This window comes from Salarias fasciatus, chromosome 23 (assembly GCF_902148845.1).
Source record: "Salarias fasciatus chromosome 23, fSalaFa1.1, whole genome shotgun sequence".
Taxonomy (NCBI): Eukaryota; Metazoa; Chordata; class Actinopteri; order Blenniiformes; family Blenniidae; genus Salarias; species Salarias fasciatus.
The window spans coordinates 13,707,151-13,733,933 of NC_043766.1; the positions used below are offsets into that span (position 1 = coordinate 13,707,151).

Consider the following 26,783-nt stretch of genomic DNA (forward strand, 5'->3'; position numbering starts at 1 on the left):
CGATATGTTTATGACTGAAAAATTGTCTGCAAGCAATTTACAGAAATGCTCAGCTGACCTTGAAAAATCTGGTTGCCATCTGAACATGCACTTTGACCTTTGCATGAAACTCACTGACCCATACATGTTTTTTTTTTTTTTTTTGTCTTTTTCAGAGATATGTTATAAATAATCATCATAATGAGACTGCTGTGATATTATTGTAATTTATGCCAATAACCAGCCAGTGGAAATTCTTCAGATCATCTGTCCGTCTACTGATCTCCTCCGCATCTTTGTCCAACTCAGAGATTTGGGAGACTGGAGCCAATCTAAGCTCATAGTGCGTAAAAACCAGAGAACACACTGGACAGGCCACCTCAGAACACATCAGCGTGTGTCTCGGCGTGCCCATGTCCTGACATGCAGTTACTCACTCATGTCTGTAGGAGGCGATAGAAACATTGAAACTCAGTGCAGGGTTGTACTTCCGGATTTTCTGTCTTCTGCGGAGGAAACGCTCAGTTCAAAACAAACGTTTTAGTTGTTATCGCTGAGTTCTCGCCTCGCTGTAACCTTGTGTTTCGGGGGAGGATTACAATAATGTAAGTACCCAGCGCTCTGGAACGCTCATCTCACCGTTTGGCTTCGTTTCTTCTGCAGGTGTGATGGTCGCTGCACCAGACTCACACAGACACACACACACACACACATACAAACACGCCGCGGTCCATCAGAGACTCCTGCAGTCAGACTGTTTTCTTCTGAATCAGTGTTTTATTTCCTCTCAGATTTACTGACGGGCGATCTGCTCGATGTGTTTGTAGCTCATTCACTGAGGAGGCGGGTGCAGTTTTCAGTTTGTACGACTGGTCGTCCCCAGTCAATCCCCAGTCTGTATCAAGCTCCCATTGAAATGCTTGGAAATTGAAAAATAAAAGCTTGTCTTCACCTTTATTTCCCAAGCCTTATATTAGAGGACATTTCTACGGTGGCCGACAGGTGCAAACGCGCTGCAAACACAGAAAACACATGCAAGAAAGAAACGCTGCAAGAAAAAAATGCTGCAAGAGAAAAAAACGCCGCAAACACAGAAAACACCTGCAAGAGAAAAATGCTGCAATCACAGAAAACACATGCAAGAAAAAAAAACACTTGCAAGAAAAAAAAACACTTGCAAGAAAAAAAACACTCGCAAGAAAAAAAAACGCTGCAAGAGAAAAAACCGCTGCAAACACAGAAAACACTTGCAAGAGAAAATGCTGCAAATTCAATCCACAACGGAAGTGCGCCAGGTCACTCCAAGAAGAAGAAGAAGAAGAAAAAAGTACGGAAGCCCTACAAGGACATGGTTAAATACTTTTTTTTTTTATTTCTTCCGCTTTGCCGTGATAACGAGTTAATTTCAGTGGTTTATCGAGAAGTCGACTTATTTTTCCACGTTGTCTCGACAAAACGACAATACGGTGAACCGGGAGTCCCAGTCTTTCACCAGACAGCAACGCTCCGCTGCCACGGACCACAGACAGAGGTGAGTTCAGCCTGTTTATGAGTTTTTGTACTGTTACTCATTTCTGAATAACTTATATGATGCACGCAAATCAAACAACTGTCTGTCCAGCATTTGCACAGTGGAACTGCGATATTTAGCCTCCTAATGCAGGACCTGTGTGTTTTCTAGTGTCTGACCCAGACTGTGTCTGTTCGGAGCAGCTCAGAGAACTGCAACAACCTCACCAAATTCACCAGGTCAGCTTTCTGTACTTATGTAATAATCAAAAACTGCTGTTTCCCTGCTTCCCATCCTGACAACTGTACTGTTTTGGTGTTTTTCAGTTATATACATATAGCAGAACAGCCACTTTGGCTATAGCCGTATGTTCATTACAGAAAAAAAGTCGTTTCAAATGAGTCGATGTTGACAGAATAATCAGTCACAGGTAATGTTGAGTTACAAGAGCAAGGTGGCTGTAACTTGCTTGATAAACTTTAGATGTATTTGGAAGTCTCAAACATCCAAATAAAATAGAATACATTTACTAATGTTTTGTCTGAATTCATAGTGAAGCAAAAATGGCAAACTTTTTTTGTTTGTTTTTTCACAAAATGAAATTAAAATGAATCAGTTATGGAACAGTAAATTAGAAATTGGGACTTGAAATGAACCAGAGTGAAATTTAAGTTTTTCCTGAATTGGGAAAAAAAACCGTATTGGACTGGATGCTGACTGCAGGAAGGTTCTGCTGTGTTCCAGCTTTACAGGCGTCATCCTATTGATGACAAGTAATGCAGCCAAGAATGCTTCCTGATTATATGTTTTTTTCTTTTGTAACTTCAGTTTTTGTTTTTACTGTGGCAGGTGGACAAAGATGCTGGTGGGATGAAGGATGAGGAAGCCCTGTCAAAGTCTCTTCCTCATCTGGAGCCGTGTGGAGGCCATCTTTACACTTTCTGCTCTTGCTCAGTTTCATGCCGTTTTATTTTCATGACAAAATCTTGTCAGATCCTGAATAATTTTATTGTAGAATATCATTGTCAACAAATATTCTATTTTTGTATTAAACTGTTTGAAATTCAATCCAGTTTTTTGTAATGTCTTCGAGTCAAATTGTTTTGGTTCCTATCTATGATTTTATGAATCACAGCTGCTCCTGAGCCCACATGAGTGTCATGCATGAGGACATTGTCAAAAATGTTTGAGTACATCAGCCTCCATTTGAGGGTATAAATGCATATATATAGAACAATTAAACAGTCTTTTCAGGACAGTTTCATCTTTATAAAGAGATACTCTTCATAAAAACTGACTGACTCAACAAATTTATAGATCTTAACTGAAACGTGGCTGTGGTGTAAATTTGGCTGTACCATAAACTGAAATGCCTGGTTTTAGGTTTGAAGTTAACCATTTGTTCCATCACACTGTTGTCACACAGGTGTAAGATTCAGATAAACCAGCTGACATCAACCTTTATTAGGCTACATGTCTGACATCTTGGTTGCTTTGATGTGTAAATAAAAATATCTACAAAAATGATAAACATTCAAGCATCAAGCTGTCCTGTAAAATTAAATTATTTAACATGACCTAATGATGGTTTGACCTTTCAATATAAACAAGCACACATGGATCTTGAGTGTTACTTCAGTATTAAAGAATGCCACAGCTGAGCCCAGCAGTGTAAGTTAAGCATATACAATGGACTTTTTTCTTTAAGAAAATGGATATTTGTGAAGCATAGTTGGACTTAGAGGACATGCAAACATCCCACATTAAAACTGAACACATTTATTTGTTTCAGTGCATCCATGATATGTTTCATACAAACTAACACTGTAAAAAAAGAAAAAAAATCAGAAAACAGGGGTGTATAAAACACTGGAAATGGAAGTGTGCTCAAAGCGGTAGGCTAAAGTTTTTAATATTGGCTGTTGTGGCAACAGTTTTGGTAGGTGGGGGTTAATCTGACTGACAGCTGTGTTCTCATTAAGTCTCCGGCTGTCTGTACAGTCTGGTTGCCTCAGCAGCATTATGACCTGCCTAAAGATTCAGTTTATTTATGACCACAAGGCAGAGCTGGTGAAGATCTGGATCACAGACAAAGTCAGTTTTCCAAAGACAGATGTCCTCTTCCAAGACAATGTTCCCTCTGTCCACTGGCTGGAGGTCGTCCTGTGCTCGGTAAAGTTCTGGTACATGATACAGAGGAAAGGTTTTCCATGGAAGGGATCGTATCTTTTAGTGCCTGGCTGGATCCCGGTGTTCCACATTGTCATCACGACGTCCAGCTCCTTCGTAAATAAAAAAGATACAAGTCATCGGTCAGTAAAGTGAATAAGTGAGTAAATGAAAGTGAGTTAGTGAGCCATGTGAGTGAGTTAATGAAAAGAGATGTTACAGCAGAACTGGACATGACATTCAACTACTACTATTTTCTTTCTCGCCATTATCAGTGTTCTGTGCATGCCACTTGGTTTTGTGTGTGTGTGTACATGTATGTACATATATGAGTCATTTGGTGCAGGTCTACCAGGTGTGAATGGGTGTGTTGTGTTTTGAGCTGTGTTCTTATGCTATCTTTTGTTTATCTTTCACTATAAAACTTGAAAATCAATAAAAGTATTGTGGGAAAAAATGAAACAAAGCAGAACGGAATGAGACCCTTATCAACCACATGCCCACTTAAGTTTTACACTGATTAGAACTCCTGCAACAGGTTTCTCCAGCAGTCTGCTTGCTGTCTTTGATTTTGTCGCCATCAGCTTTTAACTCACTGCTCCACTATTTTCTTACAAGTCATATGCCTGTCTGCATGAAGCAGCATGGAAAAGCTGACCCTGGTGAATTTGTGAGGTTGTTGCAGTTCTCTGAGCTGCTCCAGAACAGACACAGTCTGGGTCAGACACCAGAAAAACACCAGGTCCTGCATTAGGAGGCTAAATATCGCAGTTCCACTTGCAAATGCTGGACAGACAGTTGTTTGATTTGCGTGCATCATATAAGTTATTCAGAAATGAGTAACAGTACAAAAACTCATAAACAGTGCTGAACTCACCTCTGTCTGTGGTCCGTGGCAGCGGAGCGTTGCTGTCTGGTGAAAGACGGGGACTCCGGTTCACCGTATTGTCGTTTTGTCGAGACAACGTGGAAAAATAAGTCGACTTCTCGATAAACCACTGAATTAACTCGTTATCACGGCAAAGCGGAGGAAAAAAAAAAAAGTATTTAACCATGTCCTTGTAGGGCTTCCGTACTTTTTTCTTCTTCTTCTTCTTCTTCTTCGAGCGAGCTGGCGCACTTCCGTTGTGGATTGAATTTGCAGGCATTTTTTCTCTTGCAAGTGTTTTCCTGTGTTTGCAGCGGTTTTTCTCTTGCAGCGTTTTTTTTTCTTGCAAGTGTTGTTTTTTCTTGCGAGTGTTTTTTTTCTTGCGAGTGTTTTTTTTCTTGCAAGTGTTTTTTTCTTGCATGTGTTTTTCTGTGATTGCAGCATTTTTCTCTTGCAGGTGTTTTCTGTGTTTGCGGCGTTTTTTTCTCTTGCAGCATTTTTTTTCTTGCAGCGTTTCTTTCTTGCATGTGTTTTCTGTGTTTGCAGCGCGTTTGCACCTGTCGGCCACCGTACATTTCCATTATTACGCATGATATATGACTTTTACTACAGTAATTTCAACTTAACAGTGGCACTCAGTTATGAGGAATGTGAAATAGAAGTGTCATTTTCACTTCCACTCACAGGAAGAAATGCTGATATTATTAAATGGAATAAAAGCTATAGAAATAAAATGAAGTTTAAAAAAAAAAAAGCCCCATAAAAGGTAAGTGAAGAGCTGTGTATGTGACAAGTGCAACTACTCCTTACTTTTGTGGGGTTTAACCTGCAGCTTGCTCTGTAAGATTGGACTGAAATTCACTCAATGAGCAAAATTTACTTCCTTTATGTTATTTTGAAGTCATCAGGCCAAATAGGTGTAAAATCGTAAAATACAACCTCTAAACACAACCTCTAAATGAAATACTTATTTTTTAATGTACTACAATTTTACCTTGAAATAAGTTGAAAAGCTATTTAAACACCATTTTTTGGGCCTCATATATAATCAGTTCCATTTCTGGCATGTATAAAAAACAAACTTACTTGCACCTGAATTAGTTTTTTAGAATAATCTCAACACAGATTTCCATTGTGTGCATATTTCATATTCAGCTTCGGCCATCACTGGATGATTGTTTTGGTTGTGATGTTTTTCGATTGTGAAATGCTTACTGAAGTTATGCTCAGTGATGATTCTGAGATCTTATTGCAAAGCAGCTCTTTGCAGATAATGTGCATTATGATGCGGTGTACATTCCCAGTTAGGACCGCTGGTATCCATGGAGACGCCAGAACAAGGCCAAGCTGATGGAGAGGAGCGGCCAGTGGATCTGCGACCTCGGACGCGCTCCAACCCAGAAGGAGCTGAGGACCGCCGCAGCAGCACGGGAAGCCTCGGCGGCAACAGCAACGCCAACATACCCCAGCCTGCCGTGGGGAGTCGTGTGGAGGGCGAGGGTGAAGCCTCGACCAGCGACAGCCCTCCGAGCTCCACCACCACCACTGTCTCGGTCGCTGCGGCTCAAGTTGTAGCTCCAACCACGAATTCGGGTGTAGCGACAGCAGCCGGTGGCGCCATACCCATGTCCGTCCCTCTCCCAGCACAGACCCGGCTCCGAGCTCCCGAGTCAACTGCCCAGAGAAAGTGGTAGGGGCATTGCCATCCTCGCTTCTTCAGGTCTCACAGGTGTCATCTGACCGACTGATTTCACTGTGCTGTCGTTTTCAGATCATCTGCTTGGATCTCTCTGAAGAGATGTCTTTACCAAAGCTGGAGTCCTTCAATGGGTAATGTGCAGCTCTGGACACCTTTGTTTGTTAGTAACAGTGTGTACTGCTGTTTATCACTAATCTGTCTGTTTTTCACTTTAGATCTCAGACAAATGCTCTGAATATTTCCCAAAAGATGATCGAAATGTTTGTCAGAACCAAACATGATGTTGACAAACGGCACGAGTTTGCTCTGGTTGTCATCAACGACGATGCTCTGTGGGTGAGTAGAGGAAGCTACATTCACATTCCTATTTCAGCTTTCTGATCCTGACCTGAGCAGAGAAGAAAAGCCAATAAAAATATAAAGTAGTCAAAACGGCAACAAGCACTTGTCTTCAGTGAGTCGGTTGAAGCTCGGTCGTCTTTTTCCCCAGGTGATGTCGACAGAAAATACAAATTCCTAGAACAGGTTAATGAGTTTTGAAAACATTTCCAGCGTAAACATGGTTTGGTTGTAAGGATATGCTCTTTCTTGTTGACGCCTGTTTTTGTGTTTGTTTTGTGAGCGTGCTGTTATGTGTATAACATTTCATTTAATGCACGCTTTCATATCTTTCAGCTGTCAGGCTTCACGTCTGATCCAGGGAACTGTGCAGCTGTCTGTATGATCTGGAGACCAATGTGTGCGAGTCCTTCAGTATCCTTTCTTTCAAAATTCTATCATTAAGCAGTCACTGTACATAATCTACAGTTAAAGGACTTTTTCTGGATGTTGAGCTTTAGCCTTAACTGTCCCTTTAAGACCTGGAAGATCTCCTTAATGTCATGTAAGTATATACAGACATGAAGTTGCAGCATGCTGTTCAAATGTATTGAAATAGATGCCTTACTCTAGTGAATTTCTAAAGAGACTTTTTCTATTTCTCTTGTAGTCGTCAGAAAATCGAGCTGCCTGTGTTGGAGAACGTTCAGACAGATTCACCCCCATATGTGGTGCGGACCGTTCTTATTTACAGCCGCCGTGTGGGGCAGCTACAGTTCACCCTGTCTGAGGCTGTCAATGTAAGTTCAACAACTTCTTTTTTTAAATTCGTAGACTTTTTTTTTCTTTCTCAAATTTTCAGTGTGTTTTGTTTTCTAAAAACAGTTAATTAAGTGGTATTTTTGCTGTAGCTGTTGTTCATGTCACCATTGATTGCAGTTGTCAGTTCTATTATCACCCTTCTCTCTGTCATCATTAAACATGCTTAAATAAAAGCAGCAGTAGGAGGAGAATTCCCATCTCTTGTTCTGACACTTTCAGCCAATAAGTCATCTGATATTGTAAGCATTAGCTGCCAAATTGAAGAAATTCACACAAAAAATTTTAACTGCAAGACCGACAGATCTCTCTGTTAGCATTATTCACTATAATGTAAAATATAGTGAAACCATTAGAACTGATTTTTTTTTAACATGTACATAATTTAACCACATTTTCCAATAATCAGTGCTTGACAGTAAACAGCTATCCTTCCTTATGTTTATTTTAATATCCACATATGGCTTGATCATAATGAACACTGGTTTCCTGCTTCATAATTGATACATAAGTCCAAAAAAACATTGACTGTAATATCTGACTATGCATATATTTAAAATGTGATTGTTACATATTATGTGTCATGAACAAAGGACAGCAAAAAAAAGAAAAGACTCAAGCAATAAATAAAGAGGTGGTACCTTAAAATATAGAGGAATGCAGGGATGATGCTGGTTTGTATGCTTTTATAATTACAAATTTAATCTGCACAAGTGACAGATATTTGTGAAATTGCTGTGGAGGTTGGGTTTGGTGTGTGTATCTCATGAAGTTAAAATGCTTATTAATCCCATTTAATGTTGCTTTTCATGCATAAGTGAATTATATATTCAGTGACATAGATATAGATTCCCCCCCCCCCCCCCCCCCCCCCCCCCCCCCCACTTAAATTCTAACTGGGTTCATTGTTTTGTAGTAATTTGCTAAGTTGATATAAATTGGATTTTAGATAAAAAGTGAAGGCGAAAAGAGTTTTTGTAAATGTGACCGAAGAATCAAAAGTTGTTTCATGATTGTTCCATTAGGATGAGTAAATTAAAAATGTTCCAAGTAGGTCAAAATATAAGAAGTGTGAATATTGGAATGCTTATTATAATTTGGACCTGATTAGTAAGTTGTGATTAGTTATTTGATCCATCTACTGGGTGAGTTATGTTTGTGGATCATATCTGATTTCAATTATTAGTTAAACTTTTCATTACAATTTATTGGTTTGATGAAAGTGATGGACTGATTTCAGTTGATGTTTTTACGGTAAGCAATTTAATCAACATGTTTGTTTTGTTTTCTTCTTCTTCTTTCCTAAAGGTTATTAAACTGTTATTTTTAATTGTGTAAAAGTTTTAGAATGTTCGACAATTTAGAATGTTTGCAAGTTTTACCATGTCTGATCATTTGAAATGTTTGACAGTTTCTCAAATGGTTGATAGTTTTTACAATGTGTGACAGTTTACAATGATAATTTTAGAATGTTTGATAGTTTTTATAATATTTGACAGTTTTTGGGATGTGTGACAGTACAGACAGGGGTGTTTTCACTCTCTCCCCGCTGCAACACACATCAGTCTAATACTGAGTTCATCCTCAAGCCTGTAGAAAAGCCCACTAAGCGAGTCTCTCATTGCGGTCTGGTGTGCTGCAGCACCACCAATAGTTTTACGATGTTTGAGAGTTTTTGAATGTTTATCAGCAAACTCATATTTGTTGTCATTTCATATGTTGCGCAGAGGCAGAAAATCACAATCACTTCTAGAATAATTCAACTTTTTGTGAGAATGTGAAACTCGCTTCTTGTCTATTCAAACCAGAGTCATGCATGTCTCTCTGTCATTACAGAAAATGCTGCAGTCTCCGTATTTTTACTTTGATTTGATATATTTACACAATGGCGAGGAGCTTGAAGACGGGACCAACTGGGTGGTGAGTAGACAGGGTGTTGGAGATTATCTTATTTTGAGTGTGATGGTGCGCACTAGGTAACAGCAGTTTTATGATCTTTTGTCAGGAGTTGAGGATAACCTTGCTTGTAGTGCAATACTCAGTGCAAATTAATCATTGGCATCTGAGTTTAGCTGCATTTCAATGCAAATAAATACTTTGGCATAGTAGGTGCTGTTTCTTTTTTTTTTTCTTTTTTCTTTTTAATCAATTCATAGTGCAAAGGCAATGCATTCAAATCCACCTGATGGTAGGCAGAGTGAACTTTGAATATAGTCACATTTTACATGGTTTGTGAACAAAAAGATTTATGATTTTAATTAATCATGGTCATGGTAATCATGATTTAATCGTGGTTTAATCATTGGTAAACTGATGCTGCTCCTCTTGAGTTGAGTTACCATTAAGTGTGCAGCATAAAAATAAATTCTCATAAACTCATAAGTGTCATCATCTCCATCATCGAGTACACACGCTTCTTTTCTACACACTCATTTTTACACAGATTCAGTCCAATTATTCTCAATATAAGCAAGACTTTCACTAGTACAATCCACTCAAACACGATGGGAATACGCCATCAAGCAAAAGATCTGAGGCCTTACTCATCAGCTGTGTTTAGAAAAGATTCTACATTTTGTCTTCCAAATTAAATTTAGGATGTGTTTTAGTACAAAAACATGCGTACATGAGTTGCACGCACATCAGGAAGTCACCAGTGTTGATAACCCCCATGTTCTTCATCTCCATGCTCGTGCTCATTTGCCTTTAGAAACGCTTCCAGTTAACCCGATGTGGCAGCAACACGCCTCTTTAGAAATATTGATTTTGTCCCTCACCTTGTGACACTCTTCATGCTTTCTATTTGTAGTTTCACTGTTCTACCATGACTTTATGTGTGCAAGCATGGTCAGAGTTGGGATATTCACTCATCCTTAAGTAGAAGTACAAGTCGATAAATTCCTTACTGTGTCTGGGAATGTTCGTACACACAAACTCAAGTCCCTGCTCAAGTGTTTCATTTATACGTTTAATAAACAGATAAAGTTGGACTTCGCCGTTCTCCACTGATATCTCCGCTGTAGTCTCCATCTCTCTCTGTAACTTTCCCACACATACTGGCCGTCCCAAGGATGGAGGCTGTTTTGGTGTGCAGCAGTGTGGACTCAGTAGCCTGTCCTCCACCTGGAGCAGACCTTTACGGTGCCGTACCACTTCTCCACCTCTGTCACAGATTTCTCTGCAGCTCTCACTCTTTTACAGCACCTGACGCTAATTCCTTTTTCTTTTATAAGGGATTACGCAGTCACCATTAAATGATATAACTGTCCCGGCCTCCACCTCCCCCACAAGCACTTCTATTGCCATTTGACACATTTATAGGTACAGACACCTCATGTAGCTGATTGGAGTCAGTTATCGAGCCAAATGTAAACTCATGCAACTGGTTTTGAAGATTTACAGTAATATAATGCTTTGGAGCATTTTGGTATTGTCTTGTGCTCATAAAACATTTATTTATTTATTTATGTATTCATTTATTTATTTATTTATTTTACAGATGAACTACATGGCTTTCTGCAAACTTGCCATAAAGGAAATGTGTTACTGCTATGAGGCTTCACTGAATGGACCTGTCGCCAAGCTGTACAACTGTATGGCCAAACTTTTGGCCCACCCTTTACAAAGACCTTCACAGAAGAAAGCCTCGCACAGCCTTCTGGAGGACGATGACTCTCAGGATGTGGAAGCGACAGTATGAAATGTTACTAATTGGAAAAGCCAAACTGGAAAAATACAGGCATACATACACACTATAGTTTTTCAGAAGGCATGTTAATTCTCTGCTCTGAATCAGTGAATTTAGCAATATTATGTTTTAATTTGAAACGATAGCATTGGGTTTTATTTTTTGTTTTGAAATTGTTGCCTATACAGTTAATTTTATCTTGATAATTGCTTAATCGATGATGCAAGATAAAGACATGATGTTTGCTAATTTGGAGCTTTTTAAAAGGTGATTATTTTTGAACTGATTTTTGTCTTAAAGGTGGTGTAGGCAGGATTTTGCTCATCAATGCTAATTTTTCTGGGTTTTTTTTAATTAAATGTTAGAGTATCCATTGATAATCCTTTACAAGTGTAGCATAATTGCACTACTGCGAGGGCGCAGCGTTTCCATCTGTCTCTGTTCTGAGCTGAAAAGGAATCTCGACAGCTCCAGGTATCTTTGACCAATCAGAAGAGCCCATGAGGCTCTAACCGCGATTGGTCAAGGGGCGTTCGTCGCACGTTCTTGTGGGAGGGGCTTAACTTGCGTAAGGGCGTGATGTCAGAGAAAACGGGACAGGATTGGCTGTGCTGGGTTTCAAATCACCATCTTAGATGGGTGGGTCAAATCGCCATCTTGCGTAGGTAACCCTAAGCAAGATGGCGGAGATGCGGAATCCTGCCTACAGCACCTTTAATGTGGGAAATCAAAGCACACGGTTTTAATCTGACCTGAAGTAGGTCTCTGAAAGTAATGAACTTCTGTGTAATGCACTGTTTCTGTCTATTCTTAGCTGATCGTCTTTATGTATGTCCTGTTTTATAAGGCACAGCTAAGAACACCTTCTCATGCATCTCAGTATCCAGATAGCTGTTTTATTGCTCCTTCACATTGATCTCTGTGAAATTTTAGATAAATAAAATATATACATATGAACTTTTAGAATCCCTTCCCATGAAATAAAACAGCATGTTAAATCTTTTTGTGGGTGTTGCATCTTTATTTTATATTTTGGTTGGAGGCTGGAGCTGGGTGGGTTGTCGTTCTGCTCAGCAGGTGGCAGCAAAGTCCCTCCTGACTGAAACAAGTCTGACTTCAGAGATCTGTGGCTCAACACCTGAGAAACCAGCGTAAAATGTATAAAAATCTCATTAGATTCCCTAAATTGGCAGTCGCTGTGAAGTTCATCAGATTGAATCTTGGCTAAATAATGGCTTTACCATCGCTCTTGCTCATTAATCATCATCCTTGATCAACATAAACATTTCTGTATTTGTTACCTGACAGCCTGATGGAGCAGTTAGGAGGAACAGTTATCCAGATTTGGCATGACTATGGCATCTTTTTCTTGAGGAAAACTGTGACGCCGCCTGCCCTCAGAGGTGTTTTATGTCACAGTCTGCAGTCGTTTGGTTTCCTGTTTGTGTCCAGAACTTATCCAACGTCTCTGTTGTGACTCATCATCTTCTGTCACTCCATCCCTCCTTCATAAATTAGTTTTTTTCCTCCTCTAAATGCAGGTTGTCAGGGAGACAATGGGCAGCAGGAAAGCCCCCAGGTTTAGAGGACCTTTCCCCTTTCACACCCTTCCCCAGCAGAGCTGGCTGTTTTTCACGTCACCACTCCAGATAACAGCAGATCCAGAGGGGGATTTGTTATTCCCTCACCCCTGAAGACTGACAGCTCCCTATTGTTTTCATTCCCTCACTCCTTCACTGCCATGACTCCTTTCCGTTTTTACTTAGAACAGGATATGCGGCAATTTTTGGATTTGCTTGGTATTTTCTTCTCTTGCTCCTTACACAATTCACATTGCTTATTACAGCATTATCAAGATTCATCTGAAAAGTATGGGCAGCATTTTTAATCTGAAAACCCCATTTCTAATGTGCTTTTCACTTCAGTACGGTGAAGCACTTTCACATCTTAACTGCAAATGTCTTAACAGGAGGATAAACTATAGAAAGTCACACGGCATATCTATCAGTGAGTACGAGTAGAAATGGGATTATCCTGAGTTGAGTATTTGTCAACTTTGATTCAGCGAGCTTTATGATCCATCAAACTTTAATGAAAATATATTGATTTGAGACACATACATATATTTTTAGGCCTTTTAAAATTACAACAGCTGCAAGCAAAGTGAATTAAGTTTCTTGCTGGTGTCATGCTTCCTTTGAGTTGTCTACACTTTCCATGTTTACATGGTTATGTGTGAGAAAACCTACAATGAAGCTTTGCTGGATCTATATAAACAAAATAAAGTAAAACAGCATTAATGCTGTGACACCAATAGTGACTTAATCTGAAATAGATATATGTATTAGTTTTCTGAGTGAGATTATCAATACTTTCAACAACACTGAAGTGGGAATCAGTAGAGTAAATTCAGCCTGGTGAGCCTATACAGGCTGTTTATAAAGAGTGTGCATTCTACGCATTCATGAATATAATAGTTGTAATGATGTAGTTGCAGTAAGAGTTGTTCGTGAGTCGGTTTTAACATTGTTTTCCAGTCTGCTGAATGTATCCAGTACAAATCACAGTATCTTATTATGTTTGGCAGGATTTTTTATTTCCCCAAAGTGTTCATTTTGTTGTTGAAAGGTTGATGAAAAATGTGTGATGATTTGGGCAGCAGTGCAGCTGGAGGTCTGTGAGGGAGGAGAGGGGAGGGAAGGGGAGGAGAGGGGAGGGGAGGGTCAGGATGGACTGGAAGTGTGCCTCCAGTACCGTTTATAAACATAGCCCCTTTACACACCTCAGGGCCATTGTTTACATCCATCCACAAATGCCATTTCTGGCTGTATGTTTGTGAACCCATACAGTGTTGGAGAGCTCCAGGAGACAGAGCAGTAGACGTCTGGACACAAACTCAGCTTCTTCCTTTGACTTCAGACTACAATCTTTTGCACACTTCAGCACCTGTTCACCTCAGACTGGAGTCTGCGTGGATTTTTTCCAGCAAAATTTTTTTGTTTTAATTAGATCCTCCGTCAGCTGCAACCATTTCACCCCCGCCGGCCATGTACAGTTCCAGCTACTCCCGGGCCAAGTTTGGCCTGGATGCAAGGGAACCACTGCACCGGTCCAAAGGGAAGAGCTGTGGCTACTACATGAGGATCATCTTCTTCTTTTCTTCTCTCATCCAGTCCCTCATCATTGTCAGCTTGGTACTCTTTCTCATCTATGGACAGCCGGAGAAGTCTGCAGAGGAGAAAAGGGTCAAGGTCAGTCATTTCGTCAGGTGTTCATTCTCATGGTGATCATCTTTTATTTTATCAAACATATATTGCTATCAGTTTTTGTGATTGTTTTTTGTTTCCTGACACAAAATGTCCACAAAATGTTTTTCTTGCCTTAAAACCAAATGAGAATATCTCTCTTGTGAGAACTCTTCAGTCTCATAATGTGACATAGAATTAATGTTTTGATGTCTTCAGACATCAGTAACCTTTGACAGTATTTGACAGTGACGACGAGTGGCTGTATATTTTGCTCTTAAGGAGCTGGAGCTGGGCTTCAACCAGCTGAGTCAGAACAACATCCAGCTGAGGAAGGAGAAAGGCGAGCTGGGAGCTCAGCTGGGAGCGCGCACGGCCGAGAAAGATGCTCTGCTGAAGGAGATGGCCAAGATGAAAACTGATGCCAACACCACCGAACACGAAATAAAAAATAAACTGGTAAGTGAAGAGCAGATATTGGCACAGATGAAATGACTGATTGGGCCTCTTTAAAACCTCTTCACATCTTCAAGGCACTTTATTTTTCTGGTGATTAAAACAAGCTTAAATCAGAAGAACAGAAGTGCAGAAATAGTTTCTCTGATCTGATGCTCACCGTACTGATAAAGCAAAACAAAATTAAACAATTATCTATCAATATTCATGTAAATTGTAATGCTTTCCCTTCTTACAGCTGACGTGTGAAAATTCGAAAGCTATGATACAGAGGATGATGGCACAGCGCTCCTCCACTCCGGTCCAGTCTCCTTCCATGGTCACGACGAGCAGTGTGTATCGCAGTACCTTTGGTTTTTATTAATAACACTGTTTCAAATAAATTAACTTTAGTTGTCTTGAACTTGCATTCAAAATCCTGTGATTAGTATCACACATTTATTTTTTTTCTTTTTCAAGATTTAATGTGTTTCTTAATGCACTATGTACATTTATTATATCCTGAATGAAATCACAATGTAGAGAAAATAGTAAATAGCAAAATGTTTCTATAATGATATAAAAATCTTAATATTTTCTCTGAATTACTATTTCTAAGTACTGGAGCAAGATTATTACTTTTGAGAATTGAGAAATCTTGTTCCTGTCAAATGGATTAAATTAAAATAAAGAGCAGTAGATGTACAGTACTTCTTCCATAACAGGTAAATTCGTAAAAGTAATGAGTAAATAGTGGCTGGCTTTATAGATCAATTTTAAGATATTAACAGTCATAACAATGTGGGGTTAATCTCATATGTTTATGTTAAATTATTTATAAATTACCTTCATTGTTCTTTATGTCCCACACACTTGTTGATCAATACCGTGACTTTCTGTTTTAACAGACAGAAAAAAACCACTTGATAGCAAGAGTTACCTCTGAAATCTAACAAGCCACCGTTGTATTTATTTATGATGGAGTGGTTTATGCACCGAAACATGACTAAACACGCTTTAAGATGCTTTAAACAGTGCAATAATGTTTCTTCTCTGAATTATTCCAGGTGAGTTAAAGGCCCTGCAAAGCCTCAATGCTCAGCAGAGAGCGATGATCACTCTCATAAATTCAAACTTCTCTCAGATGGTTCAGTATCTGAGCCTCGAGAGAGACAACGCCCTGAAAGACCGAGACAAAGTCACAGAGGACGCCATCTACCTGCGCCGCGAGAACACCATCATGAAGGAGCAGCTCACCACCTACACCAAGTACTGACAGTAACCTCACTCCGCCCACTACTGGAAACGTCCACAAGAAACACACTCAATGTTAATTTCATTTTCTTTTCAATCAGGAAATGTAAAGAGGATTTTGCTCATTCACTGGATGGGATCCAGTCTGTGACCCGGGATTTCCTGAACCGGATCAACACCCTGTTCCCTCACCAGCTGACCTTTCACCTCACCTGTGACCGCCAGCAGGAGGAAATGGAAAAGATCAGGAACAGCTGCACTAACCTGTCAAGAGACGTGGAGAATAAGTTCCAGCTGTATCTGGACAGTGTGGGTAACAAGGTGAGAAAAGCTCACAGCAACAACTACCACTGAAATATTTTCATGCACTCTCTATTAATTGAAGTATATTCAACATTTAATATCAGCAAATCTGCAGGCTTATTTAACAGGACACCAATGAATCATAACATTTTTTCTTTGGAAAATCTTTATATTTATCATAAATATTCCCTATATGTGTGAATGAATGATGTGAAATGACTCAGCAAAATTTCTTATATTTTCAAATAATGTGTAAATATGAAATAGGATGAGTGGCAAATGGTTTCCTTGCTGTCTTCAGAGTTAAACTTTTAGTATAAAATAAGCTTCTGTTTCATGATCGTGCAAATGGAGAATGGACTGGAATGGCTGGAATATTCCAGACTAGTGAGCTGGATGGGAAACGGTTTTCTCAGGGGAGGAAGTCTCTCCTCTGCATCACTCCTGACAAAATCCAGCTAAAGAGACAAATGTCCTGCGGTGTGAACCTGGGGTCAGAGCAGAGGTGAAGTCTGTGTCTCTGCTGATACAGCAGCATTGTGCAGGAGAACAAACACAGGGTCCCATTACGTATCTGTTAAACTACTATGAAGCAATATTTTGTTTGGATACAAAACTCAAACTCGGGTCAAAGATAATTTGTTTTTCAGCTGGAAGCCTCTTCACTGCAGAAGCTTGAATTATCCGTTCATCCAGGTCGCATAGCAGAAACTGAAGACCATTTAATGACATTTTTGAGAAAAAGACAGGCAACAGGACGATCCTCAACCAAATTCTGAAAGAAACAAGACAGATGGGTAGAGATCTCTGGGAGCATCTCAAAAATACTCAGTTTGTAAAGCATAATTGCTGCTCCTGGATGCTTAGTTGTATGAACACAGAGGAGCTGGTAGCCAGTGAAATGTGTTTAATTTGCATAATGCCTTTTTGGCTGATCTGACTCTGCAGCACGTCCTTCAAGCGCAGCTCTTTATCTCTGTCTGATGCCATGCCTGCTGCTACGAGCTGCAGAGTTCAACAAAGCACTGAAGACGCTTGTGGCTTTATATTTTGAGCACTTTAAAAGATTTATTTCCTGCTTCCAGGTGGCGGAGATCCAGGCGCAGTCGAGCCGTCTTGAGGTGCTAAATGTACATCTGAGCTCGGAGGCGAAGCAGTGTGAGCGTAGACGCAGTGAGGCTGCTGCCCAAGCTGCCAAACAGTTAGAGCTCATGCAGAAAGACCACGACGACAAGGTAAATCATGTTTGACCATGGACACTTATACGAGGATGAAAAGTGAGAGATGTATGATATAATATATAAACCTCATATATGTGCTTATAAAACAAATAAACTATTATCTGTCTCTTTATTGTTTTCCCCAAATAAGTGAATCCTAGTATCATTAAGGAGAAAATGATGACTAAAGCTGTTGTTCTAACATCTTTCAGGTGGAGAAACTGTTGATGGAGCAGAACAGACTGAGAGAGCAGAAGAAACTGCAGGAGGACGGTCTGGCTCTGAGAGAGAAGGAGGTTCATACACTCCAAGCAATGCTGGCCAACTTGAAGGTAAAATCAATAAATGTTAGATCAGCTGCTCTGCAAAGCATGAACACACTTGAAATCAAAGCAGATATTTTTTCAAACATACAAAGAGTGAATTGGGGGATTTATCTGACAAAATGCAACAATGAAACAATACAAAAAATGTTTTACTGAAACAGCTAAGTGTTAGTTATGGCCTTCTAAGTTTGAGCACAAGTGTATCCTCCACTTCCCGTGCTTTCATTTCATTTACCTTTTTATGAGGCACTTGCTGAGATAATTTCAAATTGAAGCCCTTGATGATATGGTGGTGCTGTAAGATATTTTAAAACTACTTTGCATGTCTGTGAATTTGAACAATGTAAAACTTTAAACTACACACCAATATATGATGCCTGATATCCATAATCCAACTAACTAACATGAGATAATTTCACAAATTATAACTATATTTTTTTCAAATGGAAAAATTTACTTCTGGATTTCTATAAGTACTGAAAAGATACTGTTGCCACAAATGATTTCACACATTCGACATACACAACACACAGGCTCATGTAAAACAGTGATACTCCCAGCAGGAAGTTCTCACCAGTTTAAGTTTGCAGTGAAAATGTTGGATGATGTCTGTGAATCTGGGAGGAATTTGAAAGCGGCAGCAGGAAGGATGCATGATGACAAAGACAACTATTTTCAATGAATCATGAGTTCATAAAAGTCTGGTTACACAGCGGAGGTCTTCATGAGCAATCACAAAAATCGGTACAATGGTCGGAAATGCCACTAACATTAATTATTTGTGTGTCTTTTGCAGCCTGGCCCTCCTAAAGTTCCTGGTGTAACTGGAAATCCACAGCAGGGCCGATAGACGGTAACTACTCTGTTTGAACACTCATCACTTATCTGCAATCAGTCTGCATTATCTTCAGACTGCGAAATAAGATTTAACAAAAACACACAAAAAAATCTTTGTTTTAAACAATGCTTTTTGATTGAAATTTCATTGTGGCACCAAAAACAAGAAGGACAGATTGCCAAGACTGAATATCATGGAAATCACACTGAGACATTGAGACAGTTTAAGCTGTAAAAAACTAATCAAATGATTATTTGAAGAGCAGTGTTGTGCAACCACTGACCGCATTGACTGTAATGTATTACTTGCACGGCAATGACCAGCACAAGTGAAATACTGCTTGCACAACACTGTTGTGGAGTGCAACAAATTTCTTCTACGTATCCTGGGAAGATGCTCGAATGTCCACAGCGAAATTTCATAACAATCCAACATTTGCAGAAATATTTATGTCTGGACTAAAGTGGTGGCGTTCCCATCTCGGAGACATGATGCTAAAAATAGCAGCTGAAAAACAGACCATTTGTGTTTCTGCGCCTAACTGCACACAGGGAGTGTGTTTGTATCCTCAAACGCACTCTAAAAATATTAGCTCCACTGACGGCAAGATTATGTAACTGTAGTTGATGTTTTGTCTTCCAGGTTGGATGAAATAATCCAGTCATCCGTCCTGTGGCTTCAGCTTCTTTTCCTCTGAGGGAGGGCAGCCAAGTCCAAAAGAAACTGTGCTCAGCATTTATATAAAAGCATGTACATACTGCCATGACTGCACACTTCAGTAGAGCACCCTTGTAAATAATATATCTTTTTATAGAAAACATCAATTTGCTGTTCTGTTGTTTATTTCCACCTGTAGCTACAGATCAATGTGTATGATTTTAAAGTTTTGCTGTGAAAAATGTCATTGTCACTCCAGGATTAATGTAAAATGAGCATGGGCAGTGATGTAAATATTTTCTGATGTGTCACTGATACTGATTGATGATTTGACTGTAAAATATATTCTTTACCACAGAAATATCATTAAACAAACAAATTCCTCACCTTTGAACTGTCTCATTATTCAGCATTGGCACTGAAGGTTTTCCAGAGTCCATGGAGACTTCAGGCAGAAGGCCCTAACTCCTCTATACCCACCAACTCTCTGAATAGACATAAAGTTATTCTCATGTCTATAGATTTACGTGAATATTTAGAGCAGTGTAGTGCAGACAGCATGATGGGCGATCACCAAGATAAAACAACATTCTAAGATTCCTGGATCCTCGGCAGGTTTTAATGGCATCCGTTATAAACAACACTGAAAAAGAAACATGGCACCCCCCCTTCGAAAAAGACTTCCTAATAATTGCCATTTTTATGGTGCGTTTTACAGGTACAGTAGCTATTAAAGGAACTGTTTTCAGTCTTTACTACTTCCTTTTCCTCTTGAGAGCACAAAGCAATGAGCACATACATTTCAGAAGCTGGAAGCAGCTGCTGTGTTTTTTTTATGATTATTAGAGACTCTGTCTGGTTCGGTGGAAGAGATAAACATTTTAAAGGAATATTTACAAGCACATAAAATGATTTTCCAGATGTCTGTCCATCTGTTCTTATATTGCAGATCACTACACACGTCATGAAGCAACACATGGGCCTTCAACTATTTTGTTCAAATTACATAAAATGCGGTAAAATCCATTAACTACTGTAGATTATCTACGCAGCAGCATATGTTCAATTTTGGCTTGTAGATACAACTCACAAGAGGTGCTGAAAATTGAACCTATCATACCACACAGAGAAGTGATTTTAAGGGGCGTTCAAGTACTTGCAGTAAAATTCTGTTTTTCAGTGACTTGTGAAATATTTTATAAGTGCATCATTAAGTGACACAATTTCTACTTTGTGCTGTGAAGGTGAAGATTGTATTTTATTGAGGTGTCTGTTTTTTCACTGACTAAATAGTTTTAACAATAACCAAAAATATTTGACTGCAGCATGTAAAATAAAATGGCCACTTTTTTTTAGCTCAAGATTTTTATGCATGCGAAAACGGTAGAACTGAAGAATGAAAGTCAAGGCAACTGAATGCATTTAACATCCGAGAAGACAGCAAACAACTTTGATAACAGTCTAACAGTTGAATGGATATTCGGAAGAATGAGGGGATTAAAGGGACATTTCAAAACTAAGTTTTTCATAAAAAGACACAATTTTGCAGACGAGCAAAAAGTGACGAGAAGTGGTGTACGCTTTCGAAAGTTCACAACCCAGCCACGTTTTCAAAACAAGTGGGACGACTTACAAGATCAGATGATCACAAATGAAACACAATTACATTAATGCAACCTCAAATAAGACATTAAAATGAATAAATCCCTCACACACTGCTTCAGTGTTTGAAGGCGTAAGAGACTAACTGAAGGCCCAGAAATTCACTCCTGCCTGTTTTATCTTCTGATGTTTTTAAATGCTGTAAAGCACTTTGTGTTGCTTTTAAATGTATGGAAAGTGCTATATAACTAAAGATTGGTGTAATTTGATGTTTATAATTCACCCCAACAGTCCGCGTTGCAAACACAGAGGGTGAAAGAGAGAGCGTCTCTGGAAGACGCCTGGGTCAGCTTTAGCTTTAGGTGGGCCAAGAGAGCTGCGTTAACTCATGACCCTCTAACGTCGCCTGGTTTCTCTCTGGTAGTCCAGGAGGCCTGACCTCAAGAGAGGAGGAAGGCCATAACACTATGTGCACCGACTGCGATAGACTGCCGTGGCCCCCAGACTGCAGTGTCCCCCACGTCTTCTTCCAGCTCGTCCCTGACACCCCGAGCTGGCAGAGAAAGGCTTCCTGATGAGTGCAACGAGTGCCTGTGTATACATTCCAATGTTTCTAATATATTTAATAATAGTTTCTGATATTGGATTCAAAGCTATTGTTTCCAAACAGTGTTTTCCACATTGGTATAGAGATGAGCTCTCTTGCCAAGCAGCAGAAAGTCAATCGGTGGTGTGGAGAAGCCATGCTCTTTGTGTTTGCATTGCCTGTTGTTGTGACTGTCTGCTTCTCTGTTTACTTGAACCTGTCCTGGGTGTACTCTGCCTCTGCCTACAGTCAGGACAGACTCCCGCCTCTCTTGACCCGGAATTACATGGTCACTGAACAGAGACTAAATTAAAACAAGGAAGAGTGCATAAGAAATTTTCTTACTTTCTTCAGGTATTACATGAATTAATAGTTTAATTCTTTATAGCTTAATCTCGAGTGTGAAAAGGCCAGAATGTCCAAACACAAATACTTTTAATACTTCTAAATTGCTGATGACACTGACAGCTGTAAAAACCTGTCCTGTGATGTACTGAGTTAGTAGCATGGTATTTTAAAAAAATATTTACTTGCCTCTTCAGGAGAAAATGTATAATTATGTGGTCTTTAACAAACAGGGATGTGTAGAATTTCTAATAGTATTTTTATGTGTTTATTTGTGGTGATTGAAGCAATAAATCTATGTGATTACAAAGACTGCAATTTTTTTTTTAAGGAATAAAGTTTCGTAAGTCCATTTTTTAGTGAGTTAATGTAGCTTAAATTTGGTGGAAACTTTTCACCAAATCATCATGAAAACTATAATGGAAACACTTCAGACCAATATTCAAGGCCATTTCCATGCTGTGTGGAAGAAAGGAGTGGGATAAGCTCCCAAGCCCTCTGCTCTGGTGGATGTGAGTGCTACAGGTGAGTGAGTCTGCAGGAAATCCTTTGTTTAATGTATGTACAGTCCTGAACACTCCCTGGCTTTAACTCAGAGGGGTACAGGCTGGAACGAGCTGTACTAGACCGAGCTGCAGCGGCCTCGTTTGTCAGTGAGCTCATTAATCAAAACCAGAGGAAACTGACAGGCTGGAAGCTCAAAGTCCCCGTCATCAGTCAGCTGTGAGACAGAATCACACAACAAAGTCATCTGAATGGTGCTCTGAAGTAAAGTCATGACATTAGCATCTCTAATATTATAAACTCTGTTGAATACATTCACCAAAAGACGTCAAATAGATTTAGACTTTTGCTATTGTATTGAAATGTGCTGATTTAGTTCCATGATTCAGGCTCTCGTTAATGTATTCTTCACATCAGTTATTACAATTATTACATGTAGTTGCCTGATAGGTTGCTTTGTAAATAAAGCTTGATGCTTTTTTTCTTCTAAGCATCACTCACAGGACACGTGTTTTCAAATACTCTGATGTAAAGGATAGCCCATCAGAAATGCATCCACACAAAACCTACAGCACTAATGTGCTACAGGTTTTAGTCTAAACAAACATGCATACATCAGGTTTTTTCTTTATCATAGGTAACTTTATTGTCTGTTTCAAGTAAAGAGAAATTCATCTTTTGTCACGGCTGTAGGATAAAGTTTGAAAACCACACCAAAGCATTGCAAACACCCTTAAACGTCACAAAGCATGGTGCAATAAATACAAACAAGTAATGCACATACAGTAACTAAAAACAAACACAGAGTACAGTCTATATTGTGTTCTGCCTGACAGCAGCAGCATAGAGGAGTGGTGGAGGGAAATGAGGGGTCCTCAGTGATGATGAGGGTGGCTTTCTTCATCAGTGAGTGTCCATACAGTTCAACACAGAGAGGGTTCGGTTGTTTGAGCAATTTTACTGCCCTGATTTGTTATTCGGGAGCGTTTTGTTTAGTGGAGGTTGAACCAGGAACCAGGTTCCCAACTGGAGTAGCAGGAATCCACCACCTCTGAGTCTGGTTCTGCAAAAGATTCTTCCTTTTAAAGTGCCAAGAAATGACTGTGTCTTAACTGGTACTTTATAAATAAAGCTGAATTAAACTGAACTGTTTTATAAACAAAGGTTAAAATGTCTTTGCTGATGAGGCGTTGAGCTGTTCTGTAAGAGAGGTGGAGTCTGGGCAGTCAGCCACCGCAGGCTTGGATGATCTGACAATCACGATGTTTAAAACCTGCCATGCCTCTTTTGTGTTTAGCTGATGTTCATTTTCACTCCGCCTTGTCCTTGTACCTGATTTTAGCCAATTTAGCCAATTCCTCCTAAAATCTTTCTGCACCTCTCTCATTCTGGCTTTGTCACAATGTGACAATCAAAAACTAAACAAAACAAAGAATACTGAGACTAGCATGACAAACTTGCGATGCTTCCAGTGTGACTTTTATTTGTTTAATGAACAACAAATGCTGGCATTAAGTGAAACATGCTGATAACATGGCTAAAAGGCAAGCTCTCTCTTTTTTTTCCAGAAAGTAAGCTGTCAAATATGACAGATGAGTCAGTCCTGCATTGACATTCATTATCTAACAAAATGTCACAGAGCTGTAGTAAACAGTGCAATCTTGAGGATGCTGCACACACACTGGCAACACTTCAAAGGAAAGACTTCAAAATTTACTACCACTAATCTGTGTGTCCCACTTTTAGCTTAAACTTCCCCTGAGTTGTAATTAATCACAGAGAACATGAAAGAAGAATCTGAGGCTGGCAGAGATCTGCGGAAAGAGGAAAGGTCAGGTGGAGAGGCGAGAGACAAATAGGCAGAGGCACCGCGGCTGAGGCTGCCGTGCACTGGGCAAATGTCGTCAGAGACTGGGAGAGAAGAAACCAGTCAGGGGAAGACGGGTGAGGAGTTCAACAAGGAAACATAAATATTTGATCGTGGCCGATTGACAGGGGAACAAAGGCCACAGACAGCAATGCCTCCAAAAACGCAGCTTTCCCACAGAGGGGAGTGAGGTCAGGCTGACTTTCTCCACATATTGTCTGCCTTTTGCTCTCCAGTGCAGCTGGACTGAAAGTGCCGTTTCAAGAAAAAAAAAAAAAAAGCGAAATAAAAGCACTTTCACATTTATTTCAGCAGCGAGGTTGTATTAAATTCACCTCGTAGTATTGAGGAGTACTTCTAGTTTATTGTCCGGGATACTATTGTGTATAATAATCCCAAGAAAAAATACTTGGTTATTAACAAATAGACCATCTGAGGCATTAAATAATCAACAAAGTCGTCAAACAGCAAACCATTTAATCAAGGAAACCAACCAACTGAGAAAAAGACAAACAGAGAATTCATCCATATTTTATACCTCCATATCCCCATCAGGGTAGCAGCATGCTGGAAATGATCCCAGGTGACAATGGACACACACACACACACACACACACACACACACACACACACACACACACACACACACACACACACACACACACACACACACACACACACACACACACACACACACACACACACACACACACACACACACACACACACACACACACATACACTTGAAGGCTAATCAGTGTTACCATTTAACTTAACAGGTACTTTGGACTGAGGAAAGAAACAAAGAGTGAAGAGAAAAGACACAGAGAACCACCAAACTCGAAGCAGTAAGGCCACCATGGCTGAAATTCAGCAGGAGTATGCTGAAAAAAATAACTCCAGCCGACGTCTTCTTGGTCTGTTGGAGCGAACCGAAGGTGCTTCCAGACCAAGACATACAACCTCTGCAGATCTCCAATATGTGTATCTGTATTTGACTGTATTATTGATGCTTTAACTAGCTAACTAGTAGTTAATACCATTCCCTTACAATTCAAGATGCCATTATTTTACGCCTTTAGTAGGGTTGGCCATTAATAACCTGTACCTTAATAAAAAAAAATAAAAAGGAAGGAACATATTGTGTAAGAAATGCTTCCCATTCCCACAGGCTGTTGCACTATAATAGTTGCTTTCCATTCAGCTGCAGCCTGTGTGCAGTGACTGGACACAGTCTCATATCCCAGCTCCTCCCCACAACAGAACAAACAAAACAATAAGAATTCCCTTCCCTGTATAACAAGTAAACATCCTAGACCTCGCAGTGGTATGCCGTTTTATTTTAAAACATCTTGGCTGTGATGCTGCAGCCCAGAGGGCCCATATTCACTTATCAAAGACGTTCCACAACTATTATTAGATTACAAGACAAGAACTGCCAAACACATGTCCATTTCAATGGGCCTCTGAGGCACCTGCCACCAAGCTAAAAATATTTCGGTCAGATAAAAAGCTTTCACACAGAAAACAAACATTTATGTGCCGGGGGGAATTGTGGTATTCTGCAGCCAAGAATGTGAACTTTATTCTTTAGTCTGGCACAGAGCCGAGGAGGTGCCCTGTTTGTCCCGTCCTCTCCACTGATACTGTGAAACGGCGGGACCGCACACTTCCTGTGCAAGTGTGCCGCGATGCCACGGCCCTCGTGTTCGCACTCTTATCTATTTTCCAATGCAGAAGTCTTTGAAGATGATGTCCAGGATCTCCTCTGCCCCGACCCGTCCAGTGATCCGGCCCAGGCTGGTGAGGGCCAGCCGGACGCCTTCGGCTGCCAGAGCGAGGTCGCAGTCTCGGTACCGCTGATACTGAGCGAGGGACGCCACGCACTGCTGCAGGTGGGCCCTGTGGCGGGCCTGGGTCAGCGTGGGGCCGCCAGACAGAGGGTCGCCACATCTACAGCGGAAGGTTCAGGTTAAAGGTCAACCACAACATCACTTCTACTTTTATCATAAAAAAAAACTTGAGTGTCACTGATCATTATTTACTTAATTAATCAAATTATTATAATAACATTTAATGAATAATGTTTTATCCCTTTGTGATTCCCTAAACAAGAGCATTCTGTCCCTTCTGCTATTTTTTTTTAAGTAGGACGTAACTGGATTGTCTTTCATTCTTCAAACTTTTGCCTAACTGTAGGTTCATAACAAAACATATTATTTAATTGAAAAGTTTATTGTTTCTCATAATTCAGTATAATTTGCAAAACTTCCTCATGATTTAGAAATATTCCATGTCTTTTATGGGTATATTCTCTACATAACGTTAGCACAAAAATCATGCAAATTTAAGACAGAATATGTTAAAACATATAATAGTAATATAATGTAGTAACATATCATATGCTCAGGTGTTTTTTTAATTTTAAATTGTTATGAATGTAAAAATATTTTTTAGATGCACTTGCAAATGAATTTTCATGAGATGACTGAGATGACTGTGCAATCAAAAAAATGCGTACTCAATCAAAAGGAACTTAACCTCTGAATAT

The 26,783-nt window shown here is 39.7% G+C and overlaps 3 protein-coding genes across 4 annotated transcripts in view; 2 read left to right on the plus strand and 1 right to left on the minus strand.

Moving 5' to 3' along the window:
* The first annotated feature begins 462 nt into the window (after window positions 1–462).
* On the plus strand, window positions 463–11,475 carry LOC115381721 (BRISC and BRCA1-A complex member 1-like). Its single transcript, XM_030083288.1, is given in 11 exon segments — window positions 463–584; window positions 5,831–6,191; window positions 6,194–6,216; window positions 6,298–6,356; window positions 6,441–6,561; window positions 6,901–6,922; window positions 6,925–6,978; window positions 7,084–7,108; window positions 7,214–7,343; window positions 9,199–9,282; window positions 10,862–11,475. Coding segments are annotated over 10 exon segments (1,062 nt in total). The 5' UTR covers window positions 463–584; window positions 5,831–5,848; the 3' UTR covers window positions 11,063–11,475.
* The window catches only part of gtpbp3 (GTP binding protein 3, mitochondrial), a 36,267-nt gene continuing 18,375 nt past the window's right edge, over window positions 8,892–26,783 (minus strand). The window contains exons 11-12 of one of the 2 annotated variants that reach the window (XM_030083286.1): window positions 25,948–26,185; window positions 8,892–8,904 (exon numbers count right to left, since the gene is read on the minus strand). In XM_030083286.1, coding sequence (XP_029939146.1) covers window positions 25,954–26,185 — 232 coding nt within the window. In that variant the 3' untranslated portion in view covers window positions 8,892–8,904; window positions 25,948–25,953. Of the gene's footprint in view, window positions 8,905–23,099; window positions 26,186–26,783 lie in introns of those variants that run through there. The other variant, XM_030083285.1, reaches the window with a different exon arrangement.
* LOC115381720 (plasmalemma vesicle-associated protein-like) lies at window positions 13,828–19,719 on the plus strand. Its single transcript, XM_030083287.1, has 9 exons — window positions 13,828–14,301; window positions 14,578–14,754; window positions 14,990–15,083; window positions 15,798–15,999; window positions 16,086–16,305; window positions 17,373–17,522; window positions 17,720–17,839; window positions 18,630–18,686; window positions 19,314–19,719. The coding sequence occupies exons 1-8, from the start codon at window positions 14,098–14,100 to the stop codon at window positions 18,681–18,683; spliced, it is 1,221 nt and encodes a 406-aa protein (XP_029939147.1). The 5' UTR covers window positions 13,828–14,097; the 3' UTR covers window positions 18,684–18,686; window positions 19,314–19,719.

Coding starts and splice junctions, on each gene's coding strand:
- LOC115381720 (XM_030083287.1), top strand. CDS start 14,098: ATGTACAGTTCCAGCTACTCCCGGGCCAAGTTTGGCCTGGATGCAAGG. Junction 14,755..14,989: donor ACGAAATAAAAAATAAACTG/GTAAGTGAAGAG, acceptor CCCTTCTTACAG/CTGACGTGTGAAAATTCGAA. Junction 15,084..15,797: donor TTCCATGGTCACGACGAGCA/GTGTGTATCGCA, acceptor GAATTATTCCAG/GTGAGTTAAAGGCCCTGCAA.